The sequence below is a fragment of the Sparus aurata genome, chromosome 3, assembly GCF_900880675.1.
Source record: "Sparus aurata chromosome 3, fSpaAur1.1, whole genome shotgun sequence".
Lineage (NCBI taxonomy): Eukaryota > Metazoa > Chordata > Actinopteri > Spariformes > Sparidae > Sparus > Sparus aurata.
Window position 1 is genome coordinate 14,338,698 of NC_044189.1, and position 20,947 is coordinate 14,359,644.

The 20,947-nt window shown below is 42.5% G+C and overlaps 1 protein-coding gene across 1 annotated transcript in view; it reads right to left on the reverse strand.

Moving 5' to 3' along the window:
- Positions 1 to 15,401, reverse strand: part of pard6gb (par-6 family cell polarity regulator gamma b) — a 37,216-nt gene extending 21,815 nt beyond the window's left edge. The window contains exons 1-2 of the mRNA XM_030412188.1: positions 15,007 to 15,401; positions 8,812 to 9,034 (exon numbers count right to left, since the gene is read on the reverse strand). Of these exons, the coding sequence (XP_030268048.1) occupies positions 8,812 to 9,034; positions 15,007 to 15,078 (295 nt within the window). The 5' untranslated portion in view covers positions 15,079 to 15,401. The remainder of the gene's footprint in view (positions 1 to 8,811; positions 9,035 to 15,006) is intronic.
- Positions 15,402 to 20,947: the final 5,546 nt, after the last annotated feature.

The following is a 20,947-nucleotide window of genomic DNA, read 5'->3' on the forward strand; positions in this document are numbered from 1 at the left end:
TAAAGCTTACAAGAAGCTCTAATAAAAGGCTTTTTGTCCGCCTAGCATGACATTTGCTTGTGCCATCTCTGCCTGCACGGGCTTCCTCCTCTTCCTCAGGAAAGTCCTGATTTCTGCTGGCTCAGGCTGCAACAAGAGGATAACGGCCAGACCACAGGATGGAGGTGGACTCAACCTGCCCAGTCCTCCCTCCCTCCGCCTGTCGGTCTGTCTTTCTTACTGTCAGGCTGACTCCCCACTGTCTACCGTGGTTTTCTCCCCCTTTGCCCTTGACTACTGAGTCATGCCTGAGCCCTAATGCCAAAAGAATGAGGATCTGTCTAAGCTGCTACCTAGAGCAGCATTCCTGAACGTGAACCGAGATGATCAGACAGCCTTGACAGGAACTGAACACTCACCACGGTGCTCAAGAAAAGGAGAATCATAAGAAGGTGGCGATGTAACTAAGCATAAGAGAGGAAAACAGAAAGATGGGCTGTATCTGACAGCTGCCGTCTTCTTTTGCAGTAGGCAGTGCGTCGGCCTGGTGTTCCATAGCAATTCCTTTTACTTAGCAAGCTTCTTCACTGCACAGCCAGAGGACACTTTCTGGTACCAAGCACAAAGACTCGGGGTAGTGGAAGCCCCGGCTACACTCAAAGTCACTCTTAATGACTCTGATGTTGTGTAAAGGGAGTCACAAAAGCACACTTAGGCAGTGCAACGAGGCAGTGCCTTTACACGACCAAAATAGAACTTCTGTAATGAGGAAAAGGATGCTTTCTGCCTCTCATGGCATTCGATGGTATGGCTGGCATGCACATTTATAATCTACCAAATGAGTAACGACGACAGAAGAGAACAAGCTGCACACTGGGATGAACAAATTCTGAATTATCTTTACTAATCAAGAGATCTGTTCTAATCCAGTGTCCGAGGGACCAAATCAGCTTTGTGAGGTCGCTGTGGGATAAAAGAGCCAACGCTAATTACTGAGGTGGCTCTCCCTCTTGTCGACATGGATCAAATGCGACGGGGTCAAAGATTTAACCTGCAGCTACCATGACTGAGCACTGGCATGTTGACACATGCGGTGCACAATCCCATCAGGGCATGTAGACAGAAGTACACAAACCAAATAACCACACACACACACACACACACAAACACACACACACAAACACACAAACCCACGTGTTCTCAAAGCCCTATGGCCTTGGTGTGAGAGTGGCCAGATGTGCTGACAGGGTCCCTGCAGTCACAATAAAAGCACAAACACTGAGAGAAACACAGCAGAGTCTGTGGGCTCAGATGGAGCCATAACAGCTTCTCTATTAAGAAACCTCAAATTGTATTTAAAGTAATAAAATATGTAAATATGGATGCACCGGTCTGATACACTGGATCGGTATTGACGCCAATACTGACCTTATCTATCAGATCAGCCGCCAGCCAACAATGCAACCAAACCAGTTCGTATGCGTCATCACATTCCCCATCACAAAGACGTACACATATTTAGACTTTGAAAAAAGAAGGCGGCACCGATATCAAATCAGCTCTGCGTATCCGCGGAAACCCTAAATCGACGTTGTCAGAATCGATACCAGGAGAACAAAAGCTGAACTGATAAGAAAATATTGGAAAGAACGTTGCGATGAGGTGATAAACCCCCCGAAACAGAAAAACAAAAGAGCATCTGAAAATACAGCCGTATGAATTCCAGTTTCTTAGAGTACAACGCGACTCATGAGAATTGAATAAATTACACGTCCGCTTGCAAACTTATTCTTTTATGAGAGGAAATAAGACGTTATTAAAATTTGAAAAACGAATGGACTTCGGCTGAACCAGAAAACCAGACAAAAATAACAAACACTGTCCCACCAGACTTCCTCTCCAGCCCCATCCAACATTTGGACTGTCACCATTTCAGGCATTCGATGAAATGTTCTGTCTTATGACATCTCTTTGACAAGTGTGACCATTTCTGTTTTTATTTAATTATTTATCTTGATATACATCTTTATTTAATTTCAAGCTCTCCACTGTGTGGTCTTGTTTATCTCCAACCAAAATCCAGAAATAATAACATCATGTTTGGTAGGGGAAGGGGAAGAGGGGGGAAACCAGCAGAGAATACAGGATTTATTGTGAGGAGTGTTTGTGTATGTGCGCGTATGTGTGTGTGTGTGTGTTCATGTGTATAGCCGGCAGGGGGGTTGGGATGAGAGGGGCGTGTTGTTTGCGTATGATTGAATATGTGTAAATGTTTCATGTGATCCTAATGCCATTCTTGGAGAGTATAAACACTGCTGTAGGTTATGATTATTTATTTGGGGCCATACAGTGCGAGACATCCAGTGAGGTCTGGTCAAGGTCAAATCTCTGACCATCATTCATATCCCCCAACATCTCTATACACAGCTGATAGCCTAAAATACAATATGCAGCAAAACATTCTCTTTAAAAAAAAAAAGACTATAATGCAAATTTTTCTGTAATTACATTTAGATTTTTCAACTTTTTTTTTTGTATATTGCCACACACCATGTGAATATTACTAAGACGTGCAATTATCTTGTAAAATTGTCTGTGTCGGCCTGATCTGTATGTGATGGAAAAATCGTTATTCTTAATATTCATCTTTATTTTTTCGATTGTATCTTCTTTGCTGTCACTGAATCCCTGTTTTCCTCTCTGCTTACAACTCTTGAGCTGCTGTAACAAGTTCATTTCCCTGGTGAGGAATCAATAAAGCCTTATCTTTCAAAACCCTTATTCTCGAATCGAAGAAAACAACTATTTATTCTTCTGCACATTTTTTTATTTCCTTATTAGAACTGAACAGTCACGTCTGGATGTCGACAGTTAAATGAACGGGGACGCCTTCCTAAATATGATTTCAACACGCTGTATCAGTTTGCTGCTCTACTCCACTGATTTGTTTGTGTAAATGACCCTCTATTCACAGACTGGCAAGCTTCGGTCCTCTAAACAACAAGTTTCTATTTGACTGAAAAAAGAAAAAGCCAAAAGGAGCCAAAAGCCATCAAAGTGCAGACAGTCGGGGCAGCCATAGAAATCTAATAACGCTCTTGTTTCTTTGATCTCCAAGCGACTGTGCGCTCCAGCTTGTTGAGAAACAGCACCGGTCTGGATGTCAGCTCTTACTGGCGCAGCTGCCAGCACATTTTTGTATTTGTGCTGCCGTGCCACATCTCTCTTTAGCTTGGCCGATGCTGATATCTCCTCTAGTTTTCACAGGTGTGGACGGCCGCAGTCGGAGCTGCGAAACCCAGCGTGCTCGATACGAAGCGGCACGGGCTCGACCTTGGCCTACCTCGTCTGCGCTCTATTTATTTAAACTCTTAGCCCTTTGCCAAACAGGGGTCTCTTCTCTTTGTTTAAAGTTTAGTCTGTGTGCAGAGCGCTGGCACAGGTCTGCGAAAAACAACTCAGTCACCCCCCCCCCCCCCCCCCCCCCCCCAGCGCCCCGAAAACCAAGCTTTCAAAATCAGGTCTGTGTTTTGCTTGGATCGAGCCCGTTTTTCATCCACCATTAGCGTAATTACAGGTGAAATTTAAATCAAATTTAATTCACGAATCCTTACTTGAACCCCACTTGTCCTCCACTCTCCATAGACTACCATTAAAGACCAATCAACAAGACCATTATGGTCGTTACTATGCCACCAATGCCTGCTGGATGGTGTCAGTTTGCCGGCGCCTAAAGCTTTCGGCGCTTCATTCGCAGGCTCCAGAAATACATTCGCGGGAACAGATATGATATACTCTGTGCAGTGTTTTTCACTTCTGACGGGGATCGCTGGCTTCGTGGTGAACGTGGAAATCCATGAGCCCAGTGGCCGGTTTCCTGTCCCAGTTATCTTTGCCTGGAATAACGACATGGGCAGCGCTCACTCCCTCTTATCTGTGCGCCAATTTGCATCAATTTGCACGAGAGGCAGACCATGAATGAACAGTTGGTACGTTAGCTCGTAGCAGCAGTTCCTCCAGATAAACACGGGGATACTGGACTTGCAATCCTATTTTTTTCCCCTTTGTTCCGACATGTAAGAACTCGCTGGCTTCATGCGACCCCAACATCAATCATCAGCTGACCACACATGACTGAACCATTACAATCGCCACACACCCACAGACACCCACACACACACACACACACTGGGACCAAGGACAAGGAGTCCACCTCCTCACACAGAGCAGCTTCACTCCACTCCTCTTTGCTCGCAAATCTTTTCATGCGTCCCACTTCTTCCCATCACTTGCTCGCCCCTCCCCCGTGCTAGATTGTGACCGCGAGAGAAATGTAGTTGTGAGAAGTGTCCCAGCACTAAACTTCTCGCCACCCCCCTCTGCAAACTGGTATTTTTCCGCCGCTGGTTTTGACTTTGTGGGCTGGCCAGAACACCTTTTGTGAAGCAGCAGACTGTTGCAGACAACCTTTAAGATAATGGGTTAATTGTTAAAATAATTCTTTTTCATCCATTACATGGCAGAAAATGCTGTTTTAGCTTCTAAAATACAGACATTCCCTGTCTTTTTTATGTCATAGTCCATTTAAAAAAAAATGGGGGAAAAAGAAGGGAAAAGTTTGAATGGCTGCTGAATAGATCATCCCTGCTTTATATTATATTAAACTCGATATCCATCGGGTTGGGGACTGAAGAAACAGGACATCTGAACACATCACACTGAACTGTGAAAAACTGGGACAGACATTTTTTACTTATTCTGACATCACAATATGATAATGAAAAAACAACAAAAAACAACACAATTGTTCATTCCGTTTAAATGTCCCTGCATAGCTCGATGGTGAAAGAATCAACTTTTCTCCCCATCTAATTTTCATGTGTTAATCATCAATAATAAACAGAACGCCTGTAGCTTAAGTTCTTATGTTAACACTTGTACGAAAAGGCTTCCTTCTACTGCCAGCACAACCAGATCTATGACATTTTATGTTGTTGCACCCCACTAAAGTGAAATATATGCCAATTGAAAAAAATGTTCCAGCTCGGTGCACTTACTAATAGTTGGCTGACAAAGTAATAATAATGATGATGGATTGGATTTGTATGGTGCTTTTCAAGACACCCAAAGCGCCTGACAGGGTTCCGGGTTCCATTCATTCACACAGTCATACTGGTAGTGGTAAACTATGATAGTAGCCACAGTTGACGGAAGCCGACCACCACCTCACACATACAGCAGTCATACACATTCACACGAGGCAAGGTGGGTGAAGTGTCTTGCCACAGGACACAACAACCATGACCCAATTGGCCGGGCAGGGATCAAACCGCCGACCCTCCGAACATAGGCCGACCCGCTCTACCACCTGAGCCACGGTCGCCCCAAAGTGACACTTGCTATGCAGCTGCAATAAAGCACTTCTTTAGAGGATTATCTCTTATGAGGATATCGGTCTTTGACATTAAAATTGCTATGAAACCAATACAAAAAAAGACGTTACTGCTAAATTATCTGTGGGCAACTGTCAAGTCTGTAGAAGTTAAACGTTAAATGCATTTAAGCGAGCAACCTCAAGTTAAGTGGCTAAACGAGCCCTAAAGAGGTATTTCCTACTAAAACTGTTGCCAGGTTTGCAAGGAGCATTATCGATTTCTCACAAAAACAGAATGAGTTACTTCAAAACAGCCAGAGGCATTGTAGCAAGTTTAATCTTTTGGTTTTCCTTTACTCATAACCCAAAACAAAAAAATACAACAATCCCTTTGTCTCCTGTCATCAGTGTCTCTGACACATTCAAAATATGAGTAGATTTCCTGGCTCACATACCAAACCTCGCTCTGCCTGTAGACCATTATTGTGCAATCACCTACGGTAAGCTGATACGCTATTGTGTATTGTTGTGAATGAACCACAAGGTGGTGAGCCCTTTGTTCTGGAGGTGAAGTCATCCTTAGACGAGCCGCAGTTAACCTCCCAAAGGGAGCAACAGGTATCATCTGCGGGATTATTGCTGGATTGCCACAAAACTGCTGCACACGCTCAAGTGATCTCAGTAACAATGGCAATGTAAGCCCGGAAGGGGGGTGTCAGGTAGATGAAAGAGACACATACAGACACAGACACACACTTCAAAAAGACCTGTTGTTACATCAGGAAATGTACCTGCACATTGTGATATGAAAAGGGCAAATTCTCTGATTTCAGCTTCTAAAATGTGTTTTTTCTTCCTCTATGACAGTAAATATGTTTGGGTTATTTAAAACAAGACATTTGAGGACATAATCTTAAACTATGGGAAACACTTGACATTATGGACATTCACTGTTAATTTATTTAAAAAAACCTAACAACTAATCGATAAAAATCAACAAAAAGAATAACTTGGTTCCAAACACTGACACGTCCTACTGCTCCTCCCCTTCACGTCATGCATCTGATTTTCTTTCATCGTTAACTCTCATCAGAGCCTTTTTATTGTACAATGTATCCATGAACTTTGGGCTTTTTAGCATTTTGTTCTATGTGGCAACGTATTTTGAAACAATTGCAAACTTTACTCATTGTAACAACCTTTATCCCGTCTGAGATCACATTTTCGATTTTGTTGCTTTTTAAAAAAGGAGACAGGGGAAAAAAAAAAAAAAAAAAAGGAAAATTGTAGAGCTCTCTGCTGTCAGGGGAGCAATCCATAAAACCTGCTTTCTTCTTTGTGCACTAATATCCAAAAGAAAGAGTAGTCCAGTTTAAGTAACATAGAATGTCCCCTCTGTGACCGCGTGGTGAGTCACAGTGCCTTTAAGTGTGTGTGAGGCCTTTCATCCCGGGTGGTCTGCTGACCGGGACGGAGACGATACATGGTGACCTGTACCAACAGGCTGGTACTGACTGATACAGTCATTATCACATACTTTCTCGAGCATGTGCCATACCGAGCAGCTCCTCTGAGACATGAGGTACTCACACACACACACACACCACTTTGTCTAGAGACTAACAATAGACCTGCAGTGAGGCTTAAGATGCTCAGACTGCTTCAGCATCAGTCACAACAGTCCACATCACCACATCAGTGTCATGTTTATGCCACAACAGCGTCACATAAGCCCCTTCGTAAAGAGCCACTGGATCTGTTCCCCAACATGGGTCAGTTCCTCTGGTGCTTGATGACTTTTTTTTTTTTTTTTTTTTTTTTTTAGACACTGGGAGAGAAAACAGTTTGATGTGTAAGATACGGACAAGCTCAAGGTTACCTTTAGTGTAGCAAGTCCATTACGCTTAAACTAATCTCTAAACTTCTGCCAATAGCATAAAACAAAATCATTACACTTTTATGAATTAAATGAATATGGTAGGGGAAAAAGCAGAGTGTCTATTTCAAAACAGGAAATGCCATATATTTCACAAGCCTGTCTACATTTGAGGCGATCGTGTCCTGAAAAAAAATAAATAACGTGAGATGAGCCACGTCACAATCTGCGTGTGTTATTGCAAAGAGGGGAAGAGAAGTAGAATGCTAACTTAATATAAAGATGTCGGTAATCAGTGTTTTCTTGTACACAATGGAAAGCACAAATTTCTTTTCGGTTGAACTGACTGCTACAAGAAAACTGCTGCTCTTACGAGAGACTTCCAATGTGCAAAGAAACGTTAAAAAGGCCTGCCGTCTTTGCATCAAAAGGTAAAAATGCGCACAAATTTGTGTTTCATAAGTTCCAGATAAAAAAAAACTACATCCTGAAAAAGCAAGCTAATTAACAACCCAAACATTAATTTCCATATTGAACATCCTTGGCAGAGGTCTTATCAGCCAATGCACAATGAGTTAATTCAGCTCCAGACATATGAGCTCTCAGGACAGTGAATAACACAATGGGAGAGTCTGGTGGGGCCTCCTCAATATCCAAACCCTATTTCTTGCTCGAAATTTGCAACAAGATAATTCTCCGCACTGCGGCCAGCTTTTGTGTTCGAACCACCGGACAACAATTAAAAACAATACCCTGGAGTGTACATGTTCATTACACAACCAGGCGGAGGGACATTCCGCGAAGGATTGAGGGTATGAATAGACGTGAATGGTGACAGATTCATTTGTATGCACGCTGGCTGGCTGGCAGTCAGTCAAGACCCACTCCAGAGTGGGATCAATGAGAGAGAGACCAGGACTAGTTCCCATTCAGGGTACCGTGGTGTTGTCTTTGAGCAAATACACACTCACACACACGCACGCACACACACAGACACACAAGCGCAGGGAGCTCAGTAAGGAGTCTCTCTTTCATGCAGATCTTTTGTCTCTCAGTAATGTCTGGTATGCCGGGATACAGGCTTTGCTCAATGACCTGATTTTCTATGGGGCTGCCGAGGCACCGGCCTGTGTGCATGTGTGTGTGCAGTGCGTGTGTGTTTGTGTGTGTGTGTGTGTGAGATCATCTGCCTGCAAGCCCTTCCTTTGGATAAGACACAGGACTTACCCGGGCAGACAGACACAGACTGAGACAGATCCAGCCAATAAGAGGGCAGGAAACACAAAAACACACACACAGACACACACAGAAAAGCCTTGCATGAAGTAAACAAAAAGGCCTCAAGTTCCCAGAGTGGGAAGAAAACACATAATTGGATGAGGAAATATTCTGTGGGGAAACTATGTTCAAGTCAGCACAATAATTGCAGCCACAGTTATTCCAATAGATGATTGTTTTTATGGGTTTACCAGTCGCAGGATATCTGAAAACTCGATATCCATCCAACGTTTAGCCAAACTACCAACTGGTATTAAGAGACAATGAAAAAGAGGAAAAGATTTTCGCTTGCCACACAACTGACCTTGTCTCTGTATGAAGATCCTGAGCAGCGGGTGAGCTGTCGACACCGCCTTGCAGAAGTTGTCGTCGTTGTTGATCGGCAGGAGGTCGCCGTGGACGTCAGCGTAGCCGATCATCACCTCCATGTTGGCGATGCGGTGAATGTGCAGAATGAGCTTGTAAAACTCCTCGAACTTTCCGGGTTTGACCCGGTCCACGGAGAACCGGCGAAATTCGGCCCCATACTGTAGCGGAAATGGAGATCAAAAGAGAGAGAAGGCCATTAAAGGGGACAGTTACCAGGACAAGCAAACAGGAAGAGGAAACTAGGATGTCCGACCTCGTGCACTTATCTGAGCCATCTGACTGGCACACATAAAACTGACAGGGTGGACATCGGCTCGGCTCCGTCACAGCTGTGGTCATGACCTTATGTAAAACATTGCACAGGAAAGGCAGTCTCCAAGTAAAATGCAAACTTTGCTAAACTGATATCAGTGCAGCTCGAGCATTGTTCAAACATTTACATATTACACTCATCATAGATGAATTAAAGAAATGTCAACACTAGAGCTTATCTATCGTCATTTTTTTTTAAAGCAAAAAGTCAACCATTTAATAGTTCGAGGTTCTCATATGTCAGAAGTCACTACTTGTCTAACATCGTAGCAAATGTAATATTTTGGAGATATTTTGAGAGATTTGGACTATTAGTTGGACACAACAACACACCTGATGCTGTCACCTTGTACCCTTGGCTTACATGATGCTAGGCATTTTTTACTGTCTTCTTATGTTTTATAGACCAACGATAAATCAGTTAGTTAAGAAAATATTCTGCCGATTAATCAATAATGACACTAATCATAAGCAGCCCTAGTCAAAAACACAGGAAGAGCTTCACATTTGCAGAAAAATACAGCAAAAATGATTTGATAGCATAGCAGATCTCGAGTACTCAACAACATGTAAAAATCATAAAAATGTATGTGCTTATATGAAATTGAAGATCAACCTTTAGGGGAAAAGAGCAGGGGCATTTTTCACACACTAAATGCCTATATTTACAGAAACAGTTTGAAATTTGACATCAGCAGCAGGTTAGCTTAAAATATGACAAAAAGACTGAAAATGGGAGGAAACATTTTGCTTGATTCTGTCTGAAAACAACAAAAAATGGCCTATCTAGACCTCTGAATCTCACTAATGTGCATCTTACAATATCTATCTTTTCTGTTTTTTTTTTAATGCCATCAACACCTGAATCCTAGCTAGCGGTGTTTCAGTCTTTATGCTAATTTAAGCTGTCCGGCTGGTGGATGTAGCTTCATATTGAAGCGAAAGATAAAACAGTGGCATCAATGTTCTCGTTTAACACTAGTTAATCGATTAAACAGTGAGTTTCAGAGGTTCTGTTACCTTTGGATACAGTCAGGCTAGCTGCTCTCCCGTTTCCATTCTGTATGCTAAGCTATCTGGCATCTGTCTGTACCCTTATATTGAACAGACAGTTATAACAGGTATAAAGTATAACAACGGTAATAAGATTCTCACTTAATGATAGATCATCAATTGAGAGGTTTTTTGTTACCTTTGAGTAGAGTCAGGCTAATGTTAGCTGTCTCCCCTTGTTTTCAGTCTTTATGCTAAGTTAAGCTAAATGGTTATAGGCAACAAACAGATTTGAATCTCCTCATTTACTACTTGTTAATTAGTTAATTAATAACATTTTTGATTTTTTGCTAACTTTGGTAAAGTCAGGCTAGCTGTATCTCCAAATGTCCAGTATTTATGCGAAGTAGCTGCTTGCTGTATTGTTAGCTTTGTATTTAGCGTAAGTGAACATCAGACATTTTTTGTTACCATTGGATTGACTGAGGCTAGCTGATTCTCCTTGTTTTCATTAGCCTATTTATGCTAACCAGCTGCTGGCTGCAGCTTCACATTTGGCGTACTAACATGACAGTGGTATCAATATTCTCATTAACGATTTCCAAGACAGTCATTATCTGAGTATTACCTAAAAATGTGAATTGAGTGTGACTGCTATTTAGGCCGTCAGAAGAAGGGGTGCATTGGCATCTTGGTGGCTAACCGTCTGACCTAAAGAATTCCCTGGTGTAAATCCTGTAGAACTTAGTGCTTCACTACTAAGATCACGTCATTAGAAAAACAAACGCAATTGTTCATCACGTGTAACAGTGACCAAGAAAACAGCAGGAAAGGGGAAGAGGATAGTTGTACAATAGAACAATACAGGTAGATGAGTAAGCTGTTTTCAGCATACAGTTTAAACATGACAGTGGCAGGCAGCCCCACCTCCCGCCCACCATTTACGCACGTGAACACAGACTTGAACAATTGTGCCACAGCTTTTTTTCCAGGCTAGGTCGCCGAACCACCAATGAGAGCCGGGCTGAGGGTCACGGCGGGGTCATCATGTGACTCACAGACAAGAATGGACTTGAGGAGGAGGAGATACAACTGAGGCACAAAAGCGCAGCTCGACTAACCGCAACAAGAGACAATTGGTGTGTGAATCACAGTGGTAATTTGTAGACTAAGGTGCTTTTTGTTACTGTAATCATCAGCTCACAGCGGAGGGGAAGCTGACAGCGGAGGAGAGGAGATGATCATGGAGCAGGAGGAGGAAGAGGAGGGAGGGAGGGAAAACTGCTGACAGAGTAGCAGAGGAGTGAAGCAGTATACCGACTGGGAGGAGAGAAGAGGAGCGAGGGGGGGGGATACATTAACCAACTCTGTAATTAGAGGACAACATATGAATTTAAGAGGAGGCGTGTTAGGAGACTGAGGGGATGCCAGGGGGGTGTGCAGTTCGCTGCCAGATTCACTGAAGGCGAGCGGAGGCGGGCGCACGTTTCCAGAGCACGCAACTTCCAGCTATTAAAACTCAACATACATTCAAAGATGCCACGAGAAGTTGACAAACGGGTTCGCCTGCGATCAGAAGGTGTACTTAACTATCGGGAAAGTGAAACCTGCACACGCATTAAGTGTGATTAGCGCGGCGTGACTTCAACATGGTACACTTGACTTGCGAAATCGAGTTCTCCGTATCAGCACGCCGCGTCATCACTCCCGATTCAGAACGTTCTCTTCGCCTCGTGATCGGGCTGAACAATCTGTTTTCTCAGGCAGAACGCGGCCCTCCCGTGAGCAAGTCTGAACACATTATTATTAATCACGGGCCTCCTAACCTAAGAATATATCACTACGAACATGACATCACCTGTCCTCCTGCAGGGAAGAGTGATGTCAACAGGTTGAAACACGTCTGGAGACAGTAAACTCTGACACACAGGAGTACATGGAAGATAACTGCCTTTGCGTCTTTTGCCAACGCTGGCTTTGTCCTTAACTAATACGCTGATCCAAATCAGGGACAACTCACCTGAGAAATCGCCTGCAGGTTTGTGGCATTTTGGAGGATTGATCAATAAAAGTCCAACTTAATCTGTTAAGATTTATCAGGCCTCAAACTGAGATTATCAGTGGATTAATTGAAGAGAGGGCAGAGTGAGTCAAACAAAAACAATCCCACCCAACAACCCCCCCAACATCCCGACATACTCTCTCTGCCTCTGATAAGAGTTTTAAGTGAGTGAAACCAGCTCCTGGCCGAGGCTCCCCGACAGGCAGCCAGACACCTCCAGTGTTTTCACTGATAAGCTTATCAATGGAACAGTTTCCCCTGAGAAAACCAAACGTTAACCAGTGAGAACCAGGAACATAACATGCACCTTACTAAACACACAACAAACACACCGATATCATTCCTTTGAAATCCAGTGAATCTGAACGTTTACCATCAACTACTGTTTGATTGAGTTTTTCTTAAGGGTTTGGAACATTTGAACACATGTTGGGGTTCATTTCTAGACTGGCAACTCTTCTTAAACAACTAGAAATTTTACGTCAACAGCAGCTGGGCTGCGATAAGTCCGTTCCCTTTGACTCATTCTAGATAACTAGATGTGAAGCTGGCTTCAGTGAGACTGAAGGTTCAGTTTCAGTCTGCTGGGCGTCTGATAGAAAGACAGGAAGTTTTTTTAATAAGAAATGTTAGTCAGATGAACTTCTGCTGGGATTTGCAAAGGAATCTGAAAGTTTTCCGCCAGCAAGTCTCACTTTTAAAATGTTCATAGTAAACAGATTTATTTTGCACACATCAGGTGACTTTTCTAGTTGCTGTTTGCTTGGAACCCTCGTTTCATCCGCCAAGGAGTTGTGTTTTCACCCATGTCCGTCTGTTTGTTGGTTGTTGGTTTGTGAGCAGGATTACACAAAAACTACTGAATAGATTTCCACCAAACTTGGATGGGGGCACAAGTCTCAGCCCACGATAGAGCCCATTTTGAGTTCTGGGTTCTGGACTGTCGGTTGGACAAAAAGGGACAATTTCTTAACAGCACAAAAGGCTCTGGGAAATTGCAATTAGCTGGGTGTCTCATTGACCAAACAGTTAACCAATCAAAAAAGGTCCACAGCATGAGATTTAACAGCTTATAGCAGTGTCGCTGAAGACTGCAACCAACTAAACACCCCTCGCTTAACTCACTAACCTAATAGTTTTCAGGCGATAACACACAAATGAAAACATGATAATAAATATCATACATCTATTTCTGCCCTTAAAATTACCTAAATTCTACACACCGCACCTTTAATCATTAAAATAAACGGCAGATGAATCGATACTGAAGACAGTCGTTAGAGTCGGTCCAGGGTCTTTTCACCTGTTGTTCTGGTTTCGTCTCATGCTGTGGAACAGGACGTGCTGCGTTCAGGAAATTCCTAATTATTCCTTATCACATACAAAATGTGACTCAACATCAGCGGAGCAGCTTGATAAGACAGTTTTTTTTTTTACAAGTATTCAAATGCTCTCAACTGTCACTCTGGTGTAATCAGCTAAAACTGGACCAAATGCTCCAAATTTAGTCACCGCCCGGCTATTTATTTGTCACTGAGAGGCACGTGACGCGAAACCAAACGCAGTCATTGTGTTCTAATAAAAAGTGGGACAAAAATGACATAATGACAGTGCCGATCCAAAAAGGGAAACATGTGACGTCGTACGACAGTGAGTCAGCTCGGCATCGATGTGATGATGACGTTGTTAAAAACCTGCCCGGTCCCGCCACGCCGCTCCTGGCGTGTCTCAGTCCCACCCACAAACAAACAATCCCTGGTTACAGCTCTGAGGGTGACCGCTCCTGTCACCGTGGGACAAACAAGAAACCCACCCACGAACCCAAAGATAACAAAAGTATAAATAAAGTATATACCCCATGAGCAACCTGGAATAGATTCATTCCCAGTGAAAGACCTCTTGGCATGACTGAGTCACCTCTCTTGGACATTTTTGCTCCATCTCAACTTGGCATGTCATCTGTGCCTCAGGAGCTCGAAACCTCCATACATGTGCACACACTCACATCATGCGTGCGAATGCCTCTCTGGGCTGTCATCGTCATGGAATTTGGGGGAAAGAAAGGTTGAGGCCATTCTTTAAATAGCTGGAGTGTTTGTGCAGTTTGTGGTCAGGTTTGGACACAGTGGCATGTGTTTATCCGGGATGCTCCTCACCACAAACAAACTCATCTCACACTGCTGACAATCACTTCTAATGTATTTGATAAAGATTTGAAACGTCTGTTCGAATTCTCAATTGCATAAGCCTTATCAGTGCTGGATAACTGTGGTAACCTTTTTTTTGTTTGTTTTTTTTAATTTATGCAGCCTCTGATAAAAACTCAAAACAACGAGCGGGCTCTGAAGTACACAGCTCAAAACCCCGCGGGCAGTGAACGCAACTAATGTTGCAGAAACATCCCATCAGCAGATAATAAAACCTCCTCCGCTGTAACAAAATTGTTGGGAAACAGTGTCAGACCAGTTTTCTTCCCCCCCCCCCATCAGCTTCGTGTCAGAGATGCAAAGAGCCGAATCTGCATAATCGGACGCGAGGAAAGAAAAAAAAATAATCAGTGCAAAAAAATTACAGATAAAACGTGCAGAAGCTGGTGCATGGTTCAAGGAGAAGAAGAAGAAAAAAAAGACCAGGGCTCTGAGGAGAAAATGTGTGTCGTTGGTTTGCAGGTCTGTCCGAGCGGCTCCAGCTCCGACCATGTGAACTCTTTTCTTTTACTCCCCAAGTCCACATTTTTACAGGCTGAAATTCTCAAACACTCACCTTGCTCTTCACTTCCACGGCGTTACAGTCCGTAGTCCGCAGAGGCTGTGACTGTTTAAAGCTCCGATTCATTTTTCTTTTTTCCCTTTTCTTTCTGTGGTTGAAGTTTAAAAAAGAAAAAGAAAAGAAAAAGAAAAAAAAAAGTTCAGGCGCCTTTGCCCGCAGACAGAGGGGCTCTGGTCCCGGGGTTTTTCTGGTGTAAAAAAAAATACTCCTGCTTCGTCTCCGGTGGAAGAAGAAGAAGGTGTTCGTCTTTTTCTTTACTTTATTTCTCCCCCTGGATGTTTTTCTTCTTCTTCGGTGCGCTCCGGCAGACGTGAGAGAGGAGTTCACAGGAGAAGAGGAGGTGAGCAACTCGCCGCGTTGACTCGGGAGTGTGAGTTAAGTTTTGAAATGACATCAGCCCTCCTAAAAAAAAAGATGGGATCCTGCGAGGCGTTCAGGTCCGCTCGGAATCTGCAGCTTCCTCCGCCGGGACTTGATTCGTATCAAGATTTTATTAAAAACTAACAATAATCAGTGTCGCACAAGAACCCAAAAGTCGTACTTGAGTACTATAATGTTGCTTTTGTAAAAAGTGAAAGGGCATGTAAAAAGTGAAAGGGCATGTAAAAAATAAATTTTAAATATATTTAGCATTTCATGAATATATATGTGTATATATGTGTGTGTTTATATACATATATACATATATATATATATGTATATATATATATATATATATATATATATATATATATACATATTCAAGAATGCTATAATGCAGCATTCAATCTGTAAAGTGACTAGTATTTAAAGTGGCAAATAAATGTAGCAGAGTAAAACAAAAACAGTATTTCGAATTGAAGTATAAAGTTGCGGTTAAGTTAAAGTGCCTCAAAATGTAACTTAATTACACTAATTGAGTACATTACTTAATTAATGTTAATGTTAATTACTTAACTTAATTTACATCACTGTCATTAATAATAATTAAATATTTGCATATATAGGGTGAATCAAACTTATACAGTTACTCAGGGTACCATACTTAAGTAGCTACAAATTTGAGGTAATTGTATTAAACTTGAGTATTTCAATTTTTGGCATCTTCATACTTGTACTTTTTAAATAAACATGTTTTATACCATTTCATACCACCAAAATTTTGAATCTTTCCTGATGAACTTAAAATTGTCCTGCTTCTTAAGCTAAATAAAGTCTTATCATCTCTCTTTGTTTAGCTGGAGAACTGACCACAGACTATTTGTTTTTTTTATTAAAAGTTTGCTTTTTAGAGAGGCAGTGAGGCTACAACCACATGATGATCTTACAGATTTTATAGCCTTTATGAAGTAGTTAAATGTTCTCAACCTTAAACATCTACAGCATAAAGATTATTATTATTGCAGTTGCATAAATGTGTATGTTGTAGAATACAACATACACATTTATGCAGCTGTAATAATAATTAGAAACATTAGGTATGATAAACACTGACAGTAAAATTTTACTGCAGAATTACAACTTTTACGTTTGATGAATGGTATTTGGACACTTGAAAAGTTTATGATTGCAGGACTTGTACTAGTAGTAGAGCATTTTCACAGTGTGGTATCACTTTATGTGAATACAGACTTCACCATCATTTAAAACACAATGCAGCTGATGACTGGACATAACAGTCTTGAGGATTTCGGCCTGAATGTGTCATTTGGCTACAAAGTATTGATCTTGATAAACCTTTTATCTGTTGTATCACTCTCTTCATATCCCTACCACACATGGCAGCTGAGGTAAAGTAGGCTATTAAAGAAAATAAACTTATTCACTGTTCATCAGGTATGCATCACCAGGCCTCTTTAGATAAATGTGGGGCTAACCTATCTTTCCGATGGAGCCTGAAGGTAGCACTATGCTACAGATGCTACTCCAGGGCGCCAGAGGGCGCATTTCTCAACACAAATGTTTTCAAAGCTCCAAAGCTAGTTGATTATATTGGAAGATGGTGTAATCTTGAGTTAAGCAGAGCACTAACCATCACACAAACATTATTTAAAGTTATTTTTAGCTGAGCATTGCGACGGAAACCTGTGCAGGAGTATATGGTGTGGATACAAAATTACACAGAACAATAACCCTCCCATTATCCCAGTTATTGGTTCCTTCTTCATTACAGTTGATGCAGTTGAGCCCATTACTGTTCAAACAAGGTGGAACTAAGTCTAATTTCCCCAAGTGTCCTCAATGTTTATTCAAAAGGAGCAAAACCAAGCCCAAAACCATTCAAACTCTAAATACTAGTGGTATCTGTTTGTTCTATCCAGCACGCGAAGCAAATCTCTGCTGCGGACAAGAATCCATATGAGGAGAAGGTGACAGATCATTATCTTTAATCTGTTACTTCCTGCTCGACTTGTCAGGCGAACTGTCAATTGGCCAGATGTAATCCGATCAAGATTGACTGCAGCAGAGTTTTAATTACTGTGGTTTATGTTTTTCCTGATGCAGCTCTGAAGAAGGTGTAGCTGTGACAGAACAGAGTTACCACGTCTGGAAAACATTGTTAAAGCCTACTTAAAGCTTCTGAAAAGGACACCATTAAGTGTTAAGTGCAGTAGAATAAATTAGCACTAGACAATGACAGATGATACATGTCGTGCAGGTAAAAACCCCCCAGAGCAAACTTTGTTCCCCTTGAGGGATCCTGGTTCTTTCTCGCTCTCCCCTCCGGCTCCGGAGGTACAACCGACACCCACCACGTAAGAAGCTTTGAGGAACACCGGCTGATGAATATCCCTGACTGCTGTCCTGCTTTACTACATTCCTGGGCCCCTGAAGCCGCCTGTGCGCACAACAGCTGCAGTCTGCGGCGCCTCCCAGTAGCTGCAGCTATTGCTTGTTTACTCACTACAGGAATGTGTTGACCAGTCAGAAAACTACTACTAAGCACACTGTTGTGGTGGTACTCTGTAGTAGTTTCAGTTCTAGTATATCAGTGTGCATGTTGTGGATCCTGTAATGGTTGCGGAGCTCTCTGGTAGAAAGCCTCATGTGGTTTTCAAGTGAAACTGCACTCAAATGTGCTGTTATGATATTAACCTTAAGAATGATTTAGAATGAATCTATGATAGGATCAAATAGACATGACAGTTCTGATGTTGAGCTCATAATTTTGACCTTCTAAAAATACAATGATTACGCTCTCCGAGGGTTGTGCTTAACCTTAAAGTTATAATTATTGCTTACTGGTGTGAAAAACTAGAACTTAGACTAGACAACAAATGTAAAGCTCAATTAATCTTGTATATAATGTTCTCTTATCGTTTCTGAATGTGACCCTACGAGCTGCACGCAACATTTAGGCTTTGTATACAACAAAATGATCACAGAGTTATCGCTGATCATTTCGGAACAGATTGTACTCTGTTGCAACATTTGAAAGTTGGAGAAGGTTTTTGAATAGTTCACCTTTGATGAAAAGAAGACTTTGTGTCATCTAGAATCAGCTGTCCTCGACAGAAATAATGAATCAAAACGTCCTGTATGCTCAGACGTCCCACTAAAGTGGTGGCTACTAGTTTGATAACCATTCACTATGTAAATAATTCTGCCTTTGAACCAGGAAAATCTGATAAAAGTTAAAAATAAATTACGTCCTATTCAGAAGAAGAATGATAAGACAGAAATACATACATGTGTGTGTTTTCAGCCTGGACGATCTCCCTTGGGGCCTCTTTGTAGGGCTAACAAATACAGATTTAATTACACATGCAACAAAAATATAACATTCATGAGCAAAAACACCTCAAAGATTACATACGATCCCAGCACACACAGGAGTCAAACCAAATGGAAGATCAGTGGTATATATCAGGAATCAGGATCATCTTTGCCAAACAAAATACAGGCAAGCCTTATTTATAATGACTTAAGTGAAGTTTCTCTGACATTGAGAGAGAGACACAAGAGCCAGGTCAGGGTTGATACAACTAATTACATGCCATCTAAATACTGCCAGCTCTATTTTAATGTGATTCTGTTAAAAAAAAAGGTCTTATATTTTCTACTTTGCTTTATTCTTTACACTTGAAAGTCCTCAGTCTGACATCTGAATACTAGGAGGGCAGTCGGACATGATATGAGGCCTAAACGTCACACTGAGGCATCTATAACATTAGGAAAATGTACCTCTACATATAGAAGAATAAGTGTGTGCAGCCAAGACAGATGATAAATGAATCAGCTGGCAGCTTTGTAGGTAGGAAGCAATCTCAGCTGCCTATCTGATGTATTAATACAACCTATGACCAGCAGAGGTCAGCACACACCCACATAAAGCTCAAAACAGTGTTCGATCAGCTCTATAAGCAAAGGGCTTTGTCAGGCACCGAGAGCGCTGACACACAATTGCAAAGCGCGCTTCTTTGCTTCCAACCTCAGTATCCCTGAATCATATTTCAGTGCACTGAAGATTTTTGGCTTTGCAACATGCATACACGCACCCACCCACCCACCCACCTCAGAAATACAACACGCGCATCCACTCACACCACCAGACGACTTGGCAGTTACTGAAACATGCAAAAGAGAAATCACTGAGAGAAAGCTCTTTTTTTAAAGCCGGTCCTGGGAGACACATGATTTGGATAAAGGAAACGGAAGAACAAAAAGTGACGGTGAAAATGTGAGACCAGACAGAAGGGGAGAGAAGGAACGGGCAAACAAAACCAAAAAAAGCACAATTTCTAAAGAAAATAACACCATTTCTTGGGCAGACGACTGCTAATTGGGCTCTGCATGATTTTTTGTTTTTTTGTTTTTAGCATATTTGAATGTATACTGGGACTTCAAAACTCATCGTGGTCTGGAACAACAGAAGTTACTCTAAAACTTTTGCAGTCCCTGGTTAATGGGCTTTTGAATAAGCACCGATTCAGTGTCAGTGGGTACATGTGACGGAGCGACATCTCCGTGCTACACCGAAAGACAAAGACGAGGACGAACGAGACAAAGAAGGAGCTGGGAGATGAAGGCCAAGGTGGATGAAAACGGTGGAGGCGAGAAAATGAAGGTAGCAGGACAAAGAAAAGGAAGAAAAGAAGGAAAGAATGAAAGGAAGCGAGGCGGGAAAAAAAATCGGGGAGGCCAAGCTAATCGTAGCAACCTCCGCTCCTCAGCCCTCATAAGATGCCGTGTGTAATGAGGATGGCAGACAGTCACTTTATACCCTGAACTCATTGCGCCGTGTTTAATCCAGATCCATATGTCTGAATTCAGGTGGTCCTCTGGTGGTAATGTGAGAGGAGATTAGAGCGAGATGAAACGATACTTGCGGTAATCCATCCTCTATGCGTAGAGACGGGGAAAACATGCGGAGCTGGTTATAGGAAGGTTTTAAGACGGAGGCAGTGCCAGCCTAAAGTCAGTCAGACCGGCAGAAAGGCCCCTGATTCAACCCTCCGCTCTGTTCTGCTCCACTCGCTCTCTGATTAAAGAGAAAGGAGGGCACACACTCACACACAAATGCTGCCGTCGTGTGCATCTCCCGGTGATCTCAGCATTCGGGTCACACTGAACAGACATTGTGGTCGCGCTTTAACGTAAGCAGGGCTACGGCCTTTTCCTCCGGATCACACTTGAGTCATCGCACATCATCAGACTCGCCAGCCGTTCGCTCTGACTCCCTTCCACTCGCCGGACATAATGAAATACAGGCGCAGCGCGAGTTGAAAAATGGAAAAGTAATCTTTTTTGCCGTTTTCCGTCACTCTGTCTTTCTCTCCCGCTGCGTGGTTTCTCAAAGCGTACGAGACGGAGGGAGAGGGAGGAGGTGGAAAAAAGAGGTAGAAGTGGTGAGAGCCTGCGGAGGAGGCAGGGAGACAGACAAGCGAAGTGAACACATGCAGCGTTGTCGGCAGAAGCTCTCCAGAAGGCTGTCACCCCTGCTACGGGGGCGACT